General features: G+C 41.3%; 1 protein-coding gene across 1 annotated transcript in view; it reads right to left on the minus strand.

Moving 5' to 3' along the window:
* Positions 1–3,911: 3,911 nt before the first annotated feature.
* MAP3K19 (mitogen-activated protein kinase kinase kinase 19) overlaps positions 3,912–12,345 on the minus strand; it is a 41,748-nt gene continuing 33,314 nt past the window's right edge. Inside the window, exons 11-13 of the mRNA XM_057746750.1 lie at positions 10,020–10,169; positions 8,300–8,997; positions 3,912–3,978 (exon numbers count right to left, since the gene is read on the minus strand). Of these exons, the coding sequence (XP_057602733.1) occupies positions 3,912–3,978; positions 8,300–8,997; positions 10,020–10,169 (915 nt within the window). The remainder of the gene's footprint in view (positions 3,979–8,299; positions 8,998–10,019; positions 10,170–12,345) is intronic.

Below are 12,345 nucleotides of genomic sequence, written 5' to 3' on the forward strand. Positions count from 1 at the left end.
GAATTTGAGCTCTTCATTCTGATTCATCCTTTGGGGTTTTCTTGTGTAACCTCTTGCATCACCTCCACAAAAAGCAGAGTCATTGCAGTTACCTGGAACGGGGATTATCCATGAAAAACTTAATCATAAACTGCTTTAATATTGCTGCCCTTTCCAACCCCCTTCATTCCTCACCAATTTTCCTGCACCTCCCACTTGAAAGAAAATGGAAGCCCTGCAATGGCTTTCATAAAATAGAACTACAATAGAAAAGTTACTTCCTCAAACATGCATTTTAAGCCTAAATATAAATGTTTTGAAATCACATTAAAAGATTTGTCTTTTTATATTGATAACACCAGTAAGGGCTTCCTTTTTTTTTTTTTTAAGCATATAATATATTGTAATTACCCTTAATCAAAGTTAGTAGTCCCATTTAGTAATTTACCCTACTCCACTATTTCTTCACTCTTCCCCCCTCCTGTTTTTAATATAATGGAAAAAAATTGTACATTTTTTCTTAGCTCTAGTATATGACCTGCCTTTTCCCTTCCCTCAACACCACCTTCCAAAGCAACATAGGGCTTCACTAAATGAGGGTTTTTAATCATATTGCCATGAAATTAACAGGCTTATTGAGACCTTAAAAATGTCCAGGCATATACCCAAGAGCAGGTGTTTTTTGTTTGTTTTTTTTTTTTTTTTTTTTCGGTCTTTCAAGTCATAATCCATAGGAGCAGTGCTTTAGAGATGAATTCAACCCTGGTTTTTCACACATTTGAGAGGACATGGCAGTAGGACAGAGCTACAGCTTTTCTTCAGGACTGTTTGCTATTTCAGCTTTTCACAGTACAGTGCCATACACAAAAGCTCTTCTTGTTAACGTTGTTCAGTGAAGATACAGACTGCCTATCCCAGTACTTTCAAGGTGAATCACCTGGAAAGCAAGTTATTACATAGCTGCCTGAAAATATTTCCAAGTGTGAGGAATAAAGATGGAGGCTGTTGATGCTCACTGAGCAGATTGTGGGTTTTTATCTTAGAGCTATTCAGTACACTGAAGGCCCAGGACTGCTGTTGTCAAGCAGGAGGGAGTGGGTAAAGCAAGTAAATGGAATCCTGTACACTCCCCAACCCCATACTCCAGAGCTCTTGTCCACAGTGGCAACTCTCCTAATTCAGCCACTGAGAAATGTTCGCCCTGGAAGAGCTAAGGTAGGTTAAAGTTAAGGAGATGCTATAGAGTTGGAACTACTTTTAGGATTTTACTTGGGAAGTTAAATTTCCTTTGGTTGAGCTTGAGGCCCATTCAGTATGTAATCAAATGCACTTCTGAATGTGATTGAAACCTGGGGCGTTGTGCATGGTGAGAAGGGAAAATAGTCATAGAAGGGAAGGCAGTATTGCTAAGTGAAAATGAAAAGATTTTGACACCATTAATCTGAATCACTAACTGGATGGGTGAATTTGTTTATCAGCATCTCTGGAGTTTTTTTGTTTGTTTGTTCTTTTGAAGAATACATTTTAAAATCTTTTTATTGAAGTATAGTATCATGCTAGTGTTTTTGTTTTTGTTTTTAATTTTTGGATAACTTTATTCCATAATAATTTTCTTGCTCCCTTAAGCTCATTCCATCTATGCGTTTAATTCTAACCCATTTCCAAGTCTGATATTTTTGTTTGTTTTGTTTTGTTTTTTATTTATTATTTTTTGGGGGGTACACCAAGTTCAATCATCTGTTTTTATACACATATCCCCGTATTCCCTCCCTTCCTTGACTCCCCCCCTCGAGTCCCCCCCACCCTCCCCGCCCCAGTCCTCTAAGGCACCTTCCATCCTCGAGTTGGACTCCCTTTGTTATACAACAACTTCCCACTGACTATCTATTTTACAGTTGGTAGTATATATATGTCTGTGCTACTCAGCATCTCTGGAGTTTTGAGTAAAACAATGTTAACTAATTTCGTTTATAAACTACAAATCTGGGAGGCAGCATGGAAAAGTCAGACAAATCTGGGTGGCAGTCCCAACTCCTACCCACCAGTTGGATGACGTTGAGAAAGTTACATAGCTCTGAGCCCTATTGTTCATTAATAAAATAAGACTTCTACCAACCCAAGCAACAGTCAGAATTAAATGATGTGCCTTCCTCTATTAAGAGCTCAATGGTTGCTAGCCCTACGCAGCCTCCACCTTTCCAGTCTCCTTTCAGGACCTCTACATCCTAAAGGAAGATATAAAGATCTTCCTTTATAGGAAGATATAGATAAGAACATGGGCAATGATAAGAGCATAGTTCCAATCTTCATGTCTTAAACACAATGAATGTAAAAACAAAGCTCAATATCAAGGCTTGCCTATTAAAAACACAAGTTTTGAAGTTTCTGTTAAATTGGTGTTCAGTATTTTTCTATATCAGAAGAGAGTTTTGTTAACAGCAACTTCATGTGTCCATTACTGTAATCTGTATACACATTATAAACATGTCTTAGTCCCTGCCTTTTCCTCATAGGATTTAATAGGCTTGAATGTAAATAGTTATTTGCTTCAACATCAGATATAATCATTCAGATTTTAAAGAATGCTGAAATCCCTACTAAGATTAAAAAATTAAGCCCTACTTAAAATGCCGTTATGTTGATGTACAAGTAAGTAAAATAAGGGACATATCCCTTAAATTTTTATCAAATGTAAGGGAAGAACTCTACAAACTGGAGAGAGAGAAGGCAGGTATACCCGCAAAGATCCTTCTAAACATGTTGGCCAAAGTAAAATCTTTTACCTCAGCTGGACTGCATTTCACATTTATTTAGAAAACTTCTGAAGTAGCAGCTTGATTTTGACCAAGTCTAACAACTGGTATTAGAATTCACCTAAAGTTAGTTTGTAGTTTTGCCATCTTCAAATGATAGCTAGTGAAAAGAATCTGTAGACCTAGCTTAAGACAATAAGTGTCAAATTTAGTAGATGAATGGAGTCACAGCAACAGAAACCTCATCAAAAACACTTACTTAGTCCATCAACTTAAGACCTTGTAATACTTTGACAACTTGTCCCTGTTCAATTTTGCAAGGTTTTCCAATGTTCTGGGAGTGAAAGTGAGCATGACATTAGCAGGAATGCCTTTCCTTCAGGTGAAGTGAGCAAAGTGCCCTGGAAATTTTATATGCTGACCCGCTCTCCTCTTAACAGATCAATGAGCTTTTATCCCACCAGCTGGCTTAGGTTTAGCTGGTTCTCCATGTGGTAATGATCTAATTCATTCTGTAAATAAGTGACGACCTCAAAGCATACTACAAATCACAGGGAAGGCAGCCTGCGGTTTATGGGGCCAACCTTGAAGAACCCAACTTGTAGGTGGAGACTTCTGAAGAGTTAGGGGACTTGCTGGTGATGAAAGGCCAACACCCTTAGCTCTTCCTGTTAACGTTGAGGCCCCTGCAGCGTTAAGATTGCTGCCTACGTAAACTGAATCTAGCATCTTTCTACTTCTTTTACTTTCTCACCTTCCTTTACTGTCCTTTGTAAGAATTAAATAAGCATCTTTACCCACCAAGCAAGAAAATACATTTTCTTGTTTCTACAATTTATTTTGAACTAATAACTAAAATTGACAGGACAAAAATAAAAGGAAATATCGTATAAAACAAGAGAGATTGTAGTTCCTGGATAATCAAAACTGTAGAACACTGGAATAGGTTTTTTGTTGTTACTGTCTAAGGCAATTTTCTCATATACATGGGTAATCGTGCCTGAAGCTTGAGGAGGCTAACCTGTAACTAAAACTTTTCAGTTAGTGACACTGCAGGATCTGGTTAAATTGGGTTATATTGACTTTCCAGTAGGAAAACAAGGGTCCCTTAACCATCATTTCCACAATGAAACAGTAACGGAGTATCTGTAGTAGAGCTGGAAAGAAAGTGATGTATGTTCAGTGACTTCTCTTCAAGAAGGAGTGCTTCAGGAGCTGGACAGCAGAAGGTCGCTCATGCTGGTCCCTAAGAAGGGAAAGACACATTAGAATAAGCAGCACCCAATATTGGGCTGCCAACTGGATCCACTTGACTCAAAATGCCAGCGTTAACAATAGAAGTACAACCTCTGCCAGTCAGACCTGGGTTGAGTCCAGGCTCCAGATTTTAGCTGTGTGATCTTAGGCGAGGGACTCCAGCTCTTTCTTCATCAGTAAGATGGGGATAACAATAGCACCTCACTCACTGGAAGAATTTTAAATAATGTATATAAAGCTTTTAAACACAATCACATAGTAATCAATCAAAAATTAGTGCCTGCTATGATTCAAAACCAGTCACTACTTTTCCATTGTACTTTTTTAATGCTCTTTTTTAAAAAAATATTTATTTATTTACTTATTTAGGCTGCACCGAGTCTTGGTTGCGGCATGCAGAATCTTAGCTGAGGCATGCAGAATCTAGTTCCCCAACCAGGGATCGAACACAGGCCCCCTACATTGGGAGCACAGAGTCTTACCCCCCTGGACCACCAGGGAAGTCCCTTCCATGGTACTTTTGCTCAATTTATTTGGGGTATAATTTACACACAGTAAAATTCACACCGTTAGATGTATAGTTTAATGCACTTTTAATTAGCATGAAATTTACTTTTAAAATTTAGAGACATTGGTATCCAGGATTGAAAAGCCTTTTAGAAGTAGACATTTAAATATGCTTTGGTGATTAATTGAAACAATCCCAGTCAGTGCAATCTTGGATGAGCATAAAGGGATACAGTTACTCAGTACTATTGTGGTTTAGGTTTTTCTCCCTCAAGAAATCAAAAAGCTTTTTCCAATGAACTAGTGGCTATCTTGATCATTTTGGAAGCAAATGACCACCACAGCCCAGGTGAAATAAAATACTTTAAGAAAGTAACCATGAATCATTCCAAAATAAAAAACCTCTCCCCCTGCCTTCAAAATATGCAGAAATCTCTTCTCTTCAAAAAAAAAAAAAAAAATCCTTAAATGACTACCATTTCTAGCTGCCATCATATTTCTTCTATTCCTGCCAAATTTCTCTAAGTTGGCCAAACCTAATGGCTTTTTTTCAACGTACACTATCCTAAATCCTTACCATTTGGCCTACTCTTCTCTATAGAAATTGCCCTTTTCAAACTAACCATGATCTTCTGCTTACCAAACTGAATGAGCTCATCCTCCTTGTCATCCCTATAGCATCTGAAGTAGTCACTATCCCATTCTTTCTGAAACAATCTCTGCTTAGTCTTAAGAGAAACTGTTCTCTTCATTCTCCTCCTACCCTGCAGCAACTCCTCCCCCTCCCTTCCTTTCTTCTGGCTGAGTACTAGACTTAACTCTATGCCTATTTTGTTATCTTCTCCCATGAGCATTTTCAAAAACATTTTCCTCAGCCCTCTAATTTTTTCGTGATTATAGCTACCAACTTTATGATTTTCAAATATGCACCTCCAATGTTCATTGCTGAGCAATGATTCCATAGCTTCAAATGTCTCCTTCAACTTCCTCCCCTGTTCCTCTTTCACAACTTTCTATTATTTCTTCCATTATGCAGGTTCAAAACCATGAGATGCTATCATCCTTCATCAGCAAGTCCTGATTGACCTTCCTCCGAAATGTTCTGGAATCCCCTTTACTCTCCCACTGCTTCTTCCATCACCATCAAAGTCCAAGCTCTGGATTCTAGAATGGCCTCCATTCGAGGCCCCTCTACTGAATCTGTCATCTGACCTTCCTCCCCAAAGACCTTTTTCTTCATGGTGTTCTCTACCCCAAGTTCTTTGCAGTCCCCTGCTCTTCGCTGCCTATTGCAACAAAGTTAAACTCCTCTTGGCCTGACTTCCCAGACCTTCTGAGACCTGCCCATAGGAGTACCCCACAGCCATGCTTCTTACTGCTTCCCCAAATTTATTTCTGTTCCATTCAGTCCTTGTTCCTGGCTTATACCTGATCATCTCAACATCTGAATCTTTAAGAGTGCCTTACCCTTTTATTTATGACTTTCCATACCTCCAAGGAGTTATTGTCATAGACAACAGGCAAGATTCTAGAGTCCTTAGGGTATCTGGCATAGAATTTCAGGAGGTAATTATATGCTTACATACAACACTCATTAGGTAAGGTGTATTAATATTCCCCCAAAGGGTTATTAACTGTGGAGCCCTAATTATGTACCCCATGCTGTGCTAAGCAATTTACATACACCATTTCACTTAACCTTCACGACCACCCTGTTAATTGATTAGTAGTGGTGTGAATTGTGTATCGCTTAGTTTATGAAGCAATGGTTCAAAAAGGAGAGCTAGGGAAAAATATTCCACCCTTTCTCTTTAAAGCTGTGTGTGTGTGTGTGTGTGTGTGTGTGTGTGTGTGTGTGTGTGTGTAATGAGAACTTGAAAGAAAATGAGACTAGCAAGTAGTTTCTGTGGACCAATAAAAGATAATTGTTCAATTCAGAACAAAGCAACCACAGTAGTTTTAAAAACTAAGACCAATCTCCAAAACTAGTAGTGGTCCATATGATATTCCTAATACCTCTAGGTCCCTTTTGTGAGGTGTTTTGGCATGTGGGAAAGGCAGCTCTGTGCCTGGAGCTCTGTCCACAAAATCCATGCTGGAACACCTACAGCATCTCTGCATCTAGGGATGCCCAGAACTGCACCCCTGAGTATGTGTTGCTGCTCTGGCCTGTGTGATCCCCTGAAATCAACCAGGACAGACTGATTGATGATACACATGTGCTGGGAGAGGGAGAAAGAGACAGAGAGAGACACATTCATCAGCAGACAGGGAGACCTATGGATTCTGGAGATTCAGTAAGAATGACAAAATGAACTCGTTCAGAGAGCTGGAGGTGGCCATATATATTTGCTGAAAGCTGGGGCCCTAGAATTTTTCATCTAGGAATAAGGAAGCATATTTCCTTGAAAGGCAAGAAATTGTGTTTGGGTTTCAGGCCTTCCTCATCCTGCACATGCAATTAAATGTGAGCCTCTCTAGGCCCGTGTATTTTAGGCTATTCTACATCATCCTAGAGGCCAGGTGGGTGGGCTTGAGCACCCCTACCCTACTCTAGTTCTCTTTCCACCGTACACATACACGTATACACACCCACTTTAACCAGAGCCATCTCTCCACCTTTATGTTTTATTCTTTGAATTTAGATTTCATATGAGCAGAGAGCGCCTGACTAAGAAAAGTTTGAAAACCACACAAGTGGGTAATCTCTAAGGTCCCTTATATTTCTAACATTTTACCCAGAGTTCTATTCCATAAATACCAGGAAGCCTCAGGACAGGAGAAAACAGGCGACCTTCTGGGCTTTTCTGCTTCCTCAAACATTACCCATTTGATGCTTGAAACACTCCAATTAGACATTTCTTCCTTTGGCTCAAAATGTTTCCTCTCACTTTAAATGCAAGTGTTTCTGGGGAAACAATACATTAAATCTGTCAATCATCAATCAATCAGTTCATAGCATTCCCTTGATATGAATGAATTTCTCACATACTTTCCTGAGAGCTGGTTTTAGGAAGAAATGAGAACACTAGTTCCCAGAGAGGGAAGGGAAGCGAAAGCACAGGCGATGAGATTTCACCGTGGCTAGTCCCCAGGAAGATGTCTCACTGGTAAATAAGTAGATCCTTAGCAATTTTTACACACCCATTGATTTGAGGAAGTGTTGTCTGGACCTGATAAGACATTTCATTGAGGCACTTCTCACTTGAAGCATTACCCCCATTCCCTGGTACAACAAGGAACACAATCACCCAATACGGCTAATTATGATTCTTCTCAGCACAAAATCACTCCCCACTTGATTTCATAACCTAAGCAGAGCTTATAATGGGCCATAAGTTGCAGGGGAGGACTTCCCAGGTGGTGCATTGGTTAAGAATCCACCTGCCAATGCAGGGGACACGGATTCGATCCCTGGTCCGGGAAGATCCCACATGCCACAGAGCAACTAAGCCCTTTCACCATAACTACTAAGCCTGTGCTCTAGAGCCCGTAAGATACAACTACTGAAGCCCGTGTACCCTAGAGCCCATGTGCCACAACTACTGAGCCTGTGTGCCACAACTACTGAAGCCCGTGCGCCTAGAGCACTTGCTCCGCAACAAGAGAAATCACCACAAGAAGAAGCCCACACACTGCAACAGAGTAGGCCCTGCTCGCTACAACTAGAGAAAGCCCATGCACAGCAACAAAGACCCAACACAGCCAATAGTAAACAAACAAACAAACAAATTGCAGGGGAAATGTCAGCTGCTTGGAATCTATGAGGATTTATCCTCCTCCTCCTCCTTTCAGTTTCTTACCTGGTGAGGCACACACGTACGAAGTCTGCTGCGTTTTCTGAGAAGTGTTCTGGTAAAGAAGGCATCAGCCCTCGGTGTGCGCCAATGTAAAACATGGCTGCCATCCTGTCCATGGAAGCCAGTGGAGGCTTCCCTGTGGCCATCTCAAACACAGTGCAGCCAATGCTCCAGATGTCTGACTTCCGTCCATAGCCAGACTCGTTGATGACTTCCGGGGCCATCCAGTATGGAGTCCCATGCATGGACTTCAGCATGTCACTGTGGGTGCCATTCAAGCCAGCCCAGGCCAAACGCTTGGCACAGCCAAAGTCAATCAGCTTTATGATTCCAGTTGGCATAAGCATAACATTATTTCCTTTGATATCTCGATGCACCACACAGTTCTCATGGAGATAAGCAACACCTTGCAGAATTTGTTTTGTGTATTTACAGAACACCATCTCAGGCAATGGCCCAAAACGGTTTATAATACTAGAGATTGAGCCACCAGGAACAAACTCCATGAAAATGCTCACAATGTTCTCCTCCAAGCATGTCCCCAAATAGGCCACAATGTTGACATGTTTCAGTGCTTTGAGCAAATCTACCTCTTCCTGCAGTTTCCGATATTCTTTTTCAGTAGCTAATTTATCAGAGGTATCCAAAGCCACCTGTTTTACAGCTATTAGCTGTCCTTGGCTAGTAAGACCACAATATACCTAGAAGCAAACCAATACCTTATTATTAATTATAAGTGATAGCACTTGTTCACACGTCTCAAACCATTGTCTTTCTCTAAGTTGATACATGCCTACCTAAATGCAAAGTACTTAAGCAAAATGAATATTTCAGTGGAGCCAAAATAGGGATAAGTAGCAGAGTGAATGAATATAATAATGGCTTGGGTTCAGTCTTCTCTTTACCAACGTGTGTAAATACTATCTAAAGTGCTGGGACTTTAGATGGACTTTTGTGCAATTCACAAAATGTAAGGAACATCTTTTGTTTTTGCCACTCAGCAATGATTATCCTAATTTCTGGTAACATATCTTTTTTTTTTTAGGATTATTTTCATTTTTTTTTTTATTGTTACTTTTTTGGCGCATGGACTTAGTTGCTCTGTGGCATGTGGGATCTTCCCAGAGCAGGGATCGAACCCGTGTCCTCTGCATTGGCAGGTGGATTCTTAACCACTGCGCCACCTAGGAAGCCCCCTGGTAACATATCTTGAACTGTTGAACAAACAGATTTCTTTCCCACAGGACTTGACTGCAGAGAAAGAGAGGCTAGAAATATAATGGCCATTGTACCACTCCGTGGAGCCTGAGAACCAGAGCCAGAAGGAGAGACAGAGAGGTTAGATTTTTTTTTTGGCACACGGGCTTAGTTGCTCCGTGGCATGTGGGATCTTCCTGGAGCTGGGATCGAACCCGTGACCTCTACATTGGCAGGCGGATTCTTAACCACTGCGCCACCTAGGAAGCCCGAGAGGTTAGATTTTGATGACATGGTTTGACTCTTAAAACCAGCTGTGCCCAGAGCCAGACCTTTCAGTTATATAAAGCAGTGAACATCCTTTTCCTCAAGCCAGTTTAGGTTAGGTTTCCTCTTACTTCCAACTGAAAGAGTTCTAAATAAAAGCATATGTGGGATGGGAGGGCACTCAGGAATATTAGGGAAGAGGCAGGTGTCGAGGAGCGGTGGGGAATTTTTATTTCATCGCGTTTCCCATTTCACTTACTGTGCCGTAGGCTCCCTTCCCAAGGATCTCACCCTTGGTCCACAGGATAGGTTCTTCATACTTTAAACTATTTTCAGAAAATGTCTTCTTTTCATATGAGCTGAAAAATCTCTCCTCTTTATCATATATCCCAAAGCCATTACTATATCTCTGGAAGAATGAGACAAAAAGGAAAGTCATCATTATATTCTGAGTCCTTGGGATGGAAAGAAAGGGTGGAGAGTAGAGTTTTCCTTTCTTCTAACTTAGGACCAACCAGAGAAGGCCAAATTGCATCCCTAACCCAATCACATGGGTGGTCCCTTCTAGTTAGCCCACCTGTAGCCTCCCTAGGACAACAGCCTCCAATCAGGGCATATCTGAAGCCTTTTTTCCACTTAAAAAACTTTCCTACTCCTGCCTGCTTTCGAGTCTCTGCCAAACACAAGTGATAGTGTTGACTCCTTTGCTATAGTGAGCTCTGAATAAACAACCTTTGTCTGTTCTATTTCCACAGCACACGCATACACTCAAACACACACATATATGTAAGCATATATGCCTACACTATACACACACACACATTTACACACAAATACATATACAGACAGATACTCTCTCTCTTACACACACATGCACATGCATGCACGCGTACACAGCCATAACAAGCAAGTCTTTTGGTCAAAACCAGCTGCAGTAGATTTAAGGTCCATGGCGCTCTAGACCCTTGCTACTCAAAGGAGAATCTGCAGACCAGCTGTATCAACATCCCACGGGAGCTTGTTAGACGTGAGAATCCCAGGCCTCAGACATACCAAATCAGTGTCTACATTTCAGCATGATCCTCAAGAGATATGCATTCACAGTAAACTTCGAAAGGCCCTCCCAGGGAAGTCAGGAAGCAAGTATCTTTTTGTAGAGCTTAGACCATGTTTTCCAATTGTTCAATTGGGACCAAAAAATACTTTGTCTTGATCTCCTCTATGAGTTCTTAAAAATAAATGATGATGGTGATGTAGAGGCACAGTGACAGCCCTTAGGAATAAGACATCACACAGGATCACCTTCCTCCGGAATGAGCACAGGTGCCTCCACAGGGCCATTTGGGTGTCTCCTCCCCAGCCTCTCATGTTTCTATCCAAACTGAAATTTGACTGCTTGGAAATGAAAAGATCACAAAAGGTCAGTTTTTGACTCTGTGATTGCAGGGTAGAGTTCTGGGCTGATTATACTTACTAGCTTGTTAGCTTTTCTTGAATGTAAACTGGCAGGCTGGTAGACCCATCTCAGACACACAGGCGTGCACACGTGTACCCCCATCTCCCACCCAAGCTTGGCAGCCTCTTTGAATCACTATCCCTGTCCCAGCAGAGACCAAGCTCACATGAGGGTGGAGTTGGCTTTTTACAACAAGGCATATTCCCACTGCGTAGTGATTAAAGAGTGTGGGACTGGAATCAGAATGCCTGTTCCCACTGCTCACTACCTGTGTGACTTTCTAACCCTCAATTTCCTCATCTACAAAATGGAGACTGGTTGTTACCTATAGTAATGATCTCATGGAACTGTTAAGAAGCATAGAAAGGAGACAGTACGATGTCTCTCACTCATATGTGGCAAGTTCTCAATAAACCCAGCTATGGTATAATTATTTACCTTGTGTATTCTTCTGATCAATTATTTAAAATAATTATTTCTGATCCTGAAAGAGTGTGACATAACCTGAGTTAGCATTCAGCAAACAGTGTTTCAGCTAAACCTACTGTTTCTGTCTTTAAAATTTAGTAGAACAGGGACTTCCTAGGTGGCGCAGTGGGTAAGAATCTGCCTGCCAATGCAGGGGACATGGGTTCGATCCCTGCCCCAGGAAGATACCACATGCCCTGGAGCAACTAAGCCCGTGCACCACAACTATTGAGCCTGCGCTCTAGAGCCCATGAGCCACAACTATTGAGCCCATGTGAGCAACTATTGAAGCCCACGCGCCTAGAGCCTGTGCTCTGCAGCAAGAGAGGCCATCACAATGAGAAGCCCATGCACCACTACAAAGAGTAGCCCCCGCTCGCCGCAACTAGAGAAAGCCTGTGAGCAGCAACGAAGACCCAACACAGCCAGTAAAATAAATAAATAAATAAATTTATAAAAAAAAAAATTTAGTAGAACAGCAGGCTCATACACTTCAGTGAGAACTAAAACAAACATAACCCTACCACCTGTTGATATTCTTTTCTCCCACCCCCACTCCAATGTCAAACAAATTTTTTTTAAATGGCGCAGTGGTTAAGAATCTATCTGCCAAAGAAGGGGACACAGGTTCAATCCCTGGTCTGGGGAGACCCACATGCCG

Source organism: Hippopotamus amphibius, chromosome 8 (assembly GCF_030028045.1).
Source record: "Hippopotamus amphibius kiboko isolate mHipAmp2 chromosome 8, mHipAmp2.hap2, whole genome shotgun sequence".
Classification (NCBI taxonomy): Eukaryota; Metazoa; Chordata; class Mammalia; order Artiodactyla; family Hippopotamidae; genus Hippopotamus; species Hippopotamus amphibius.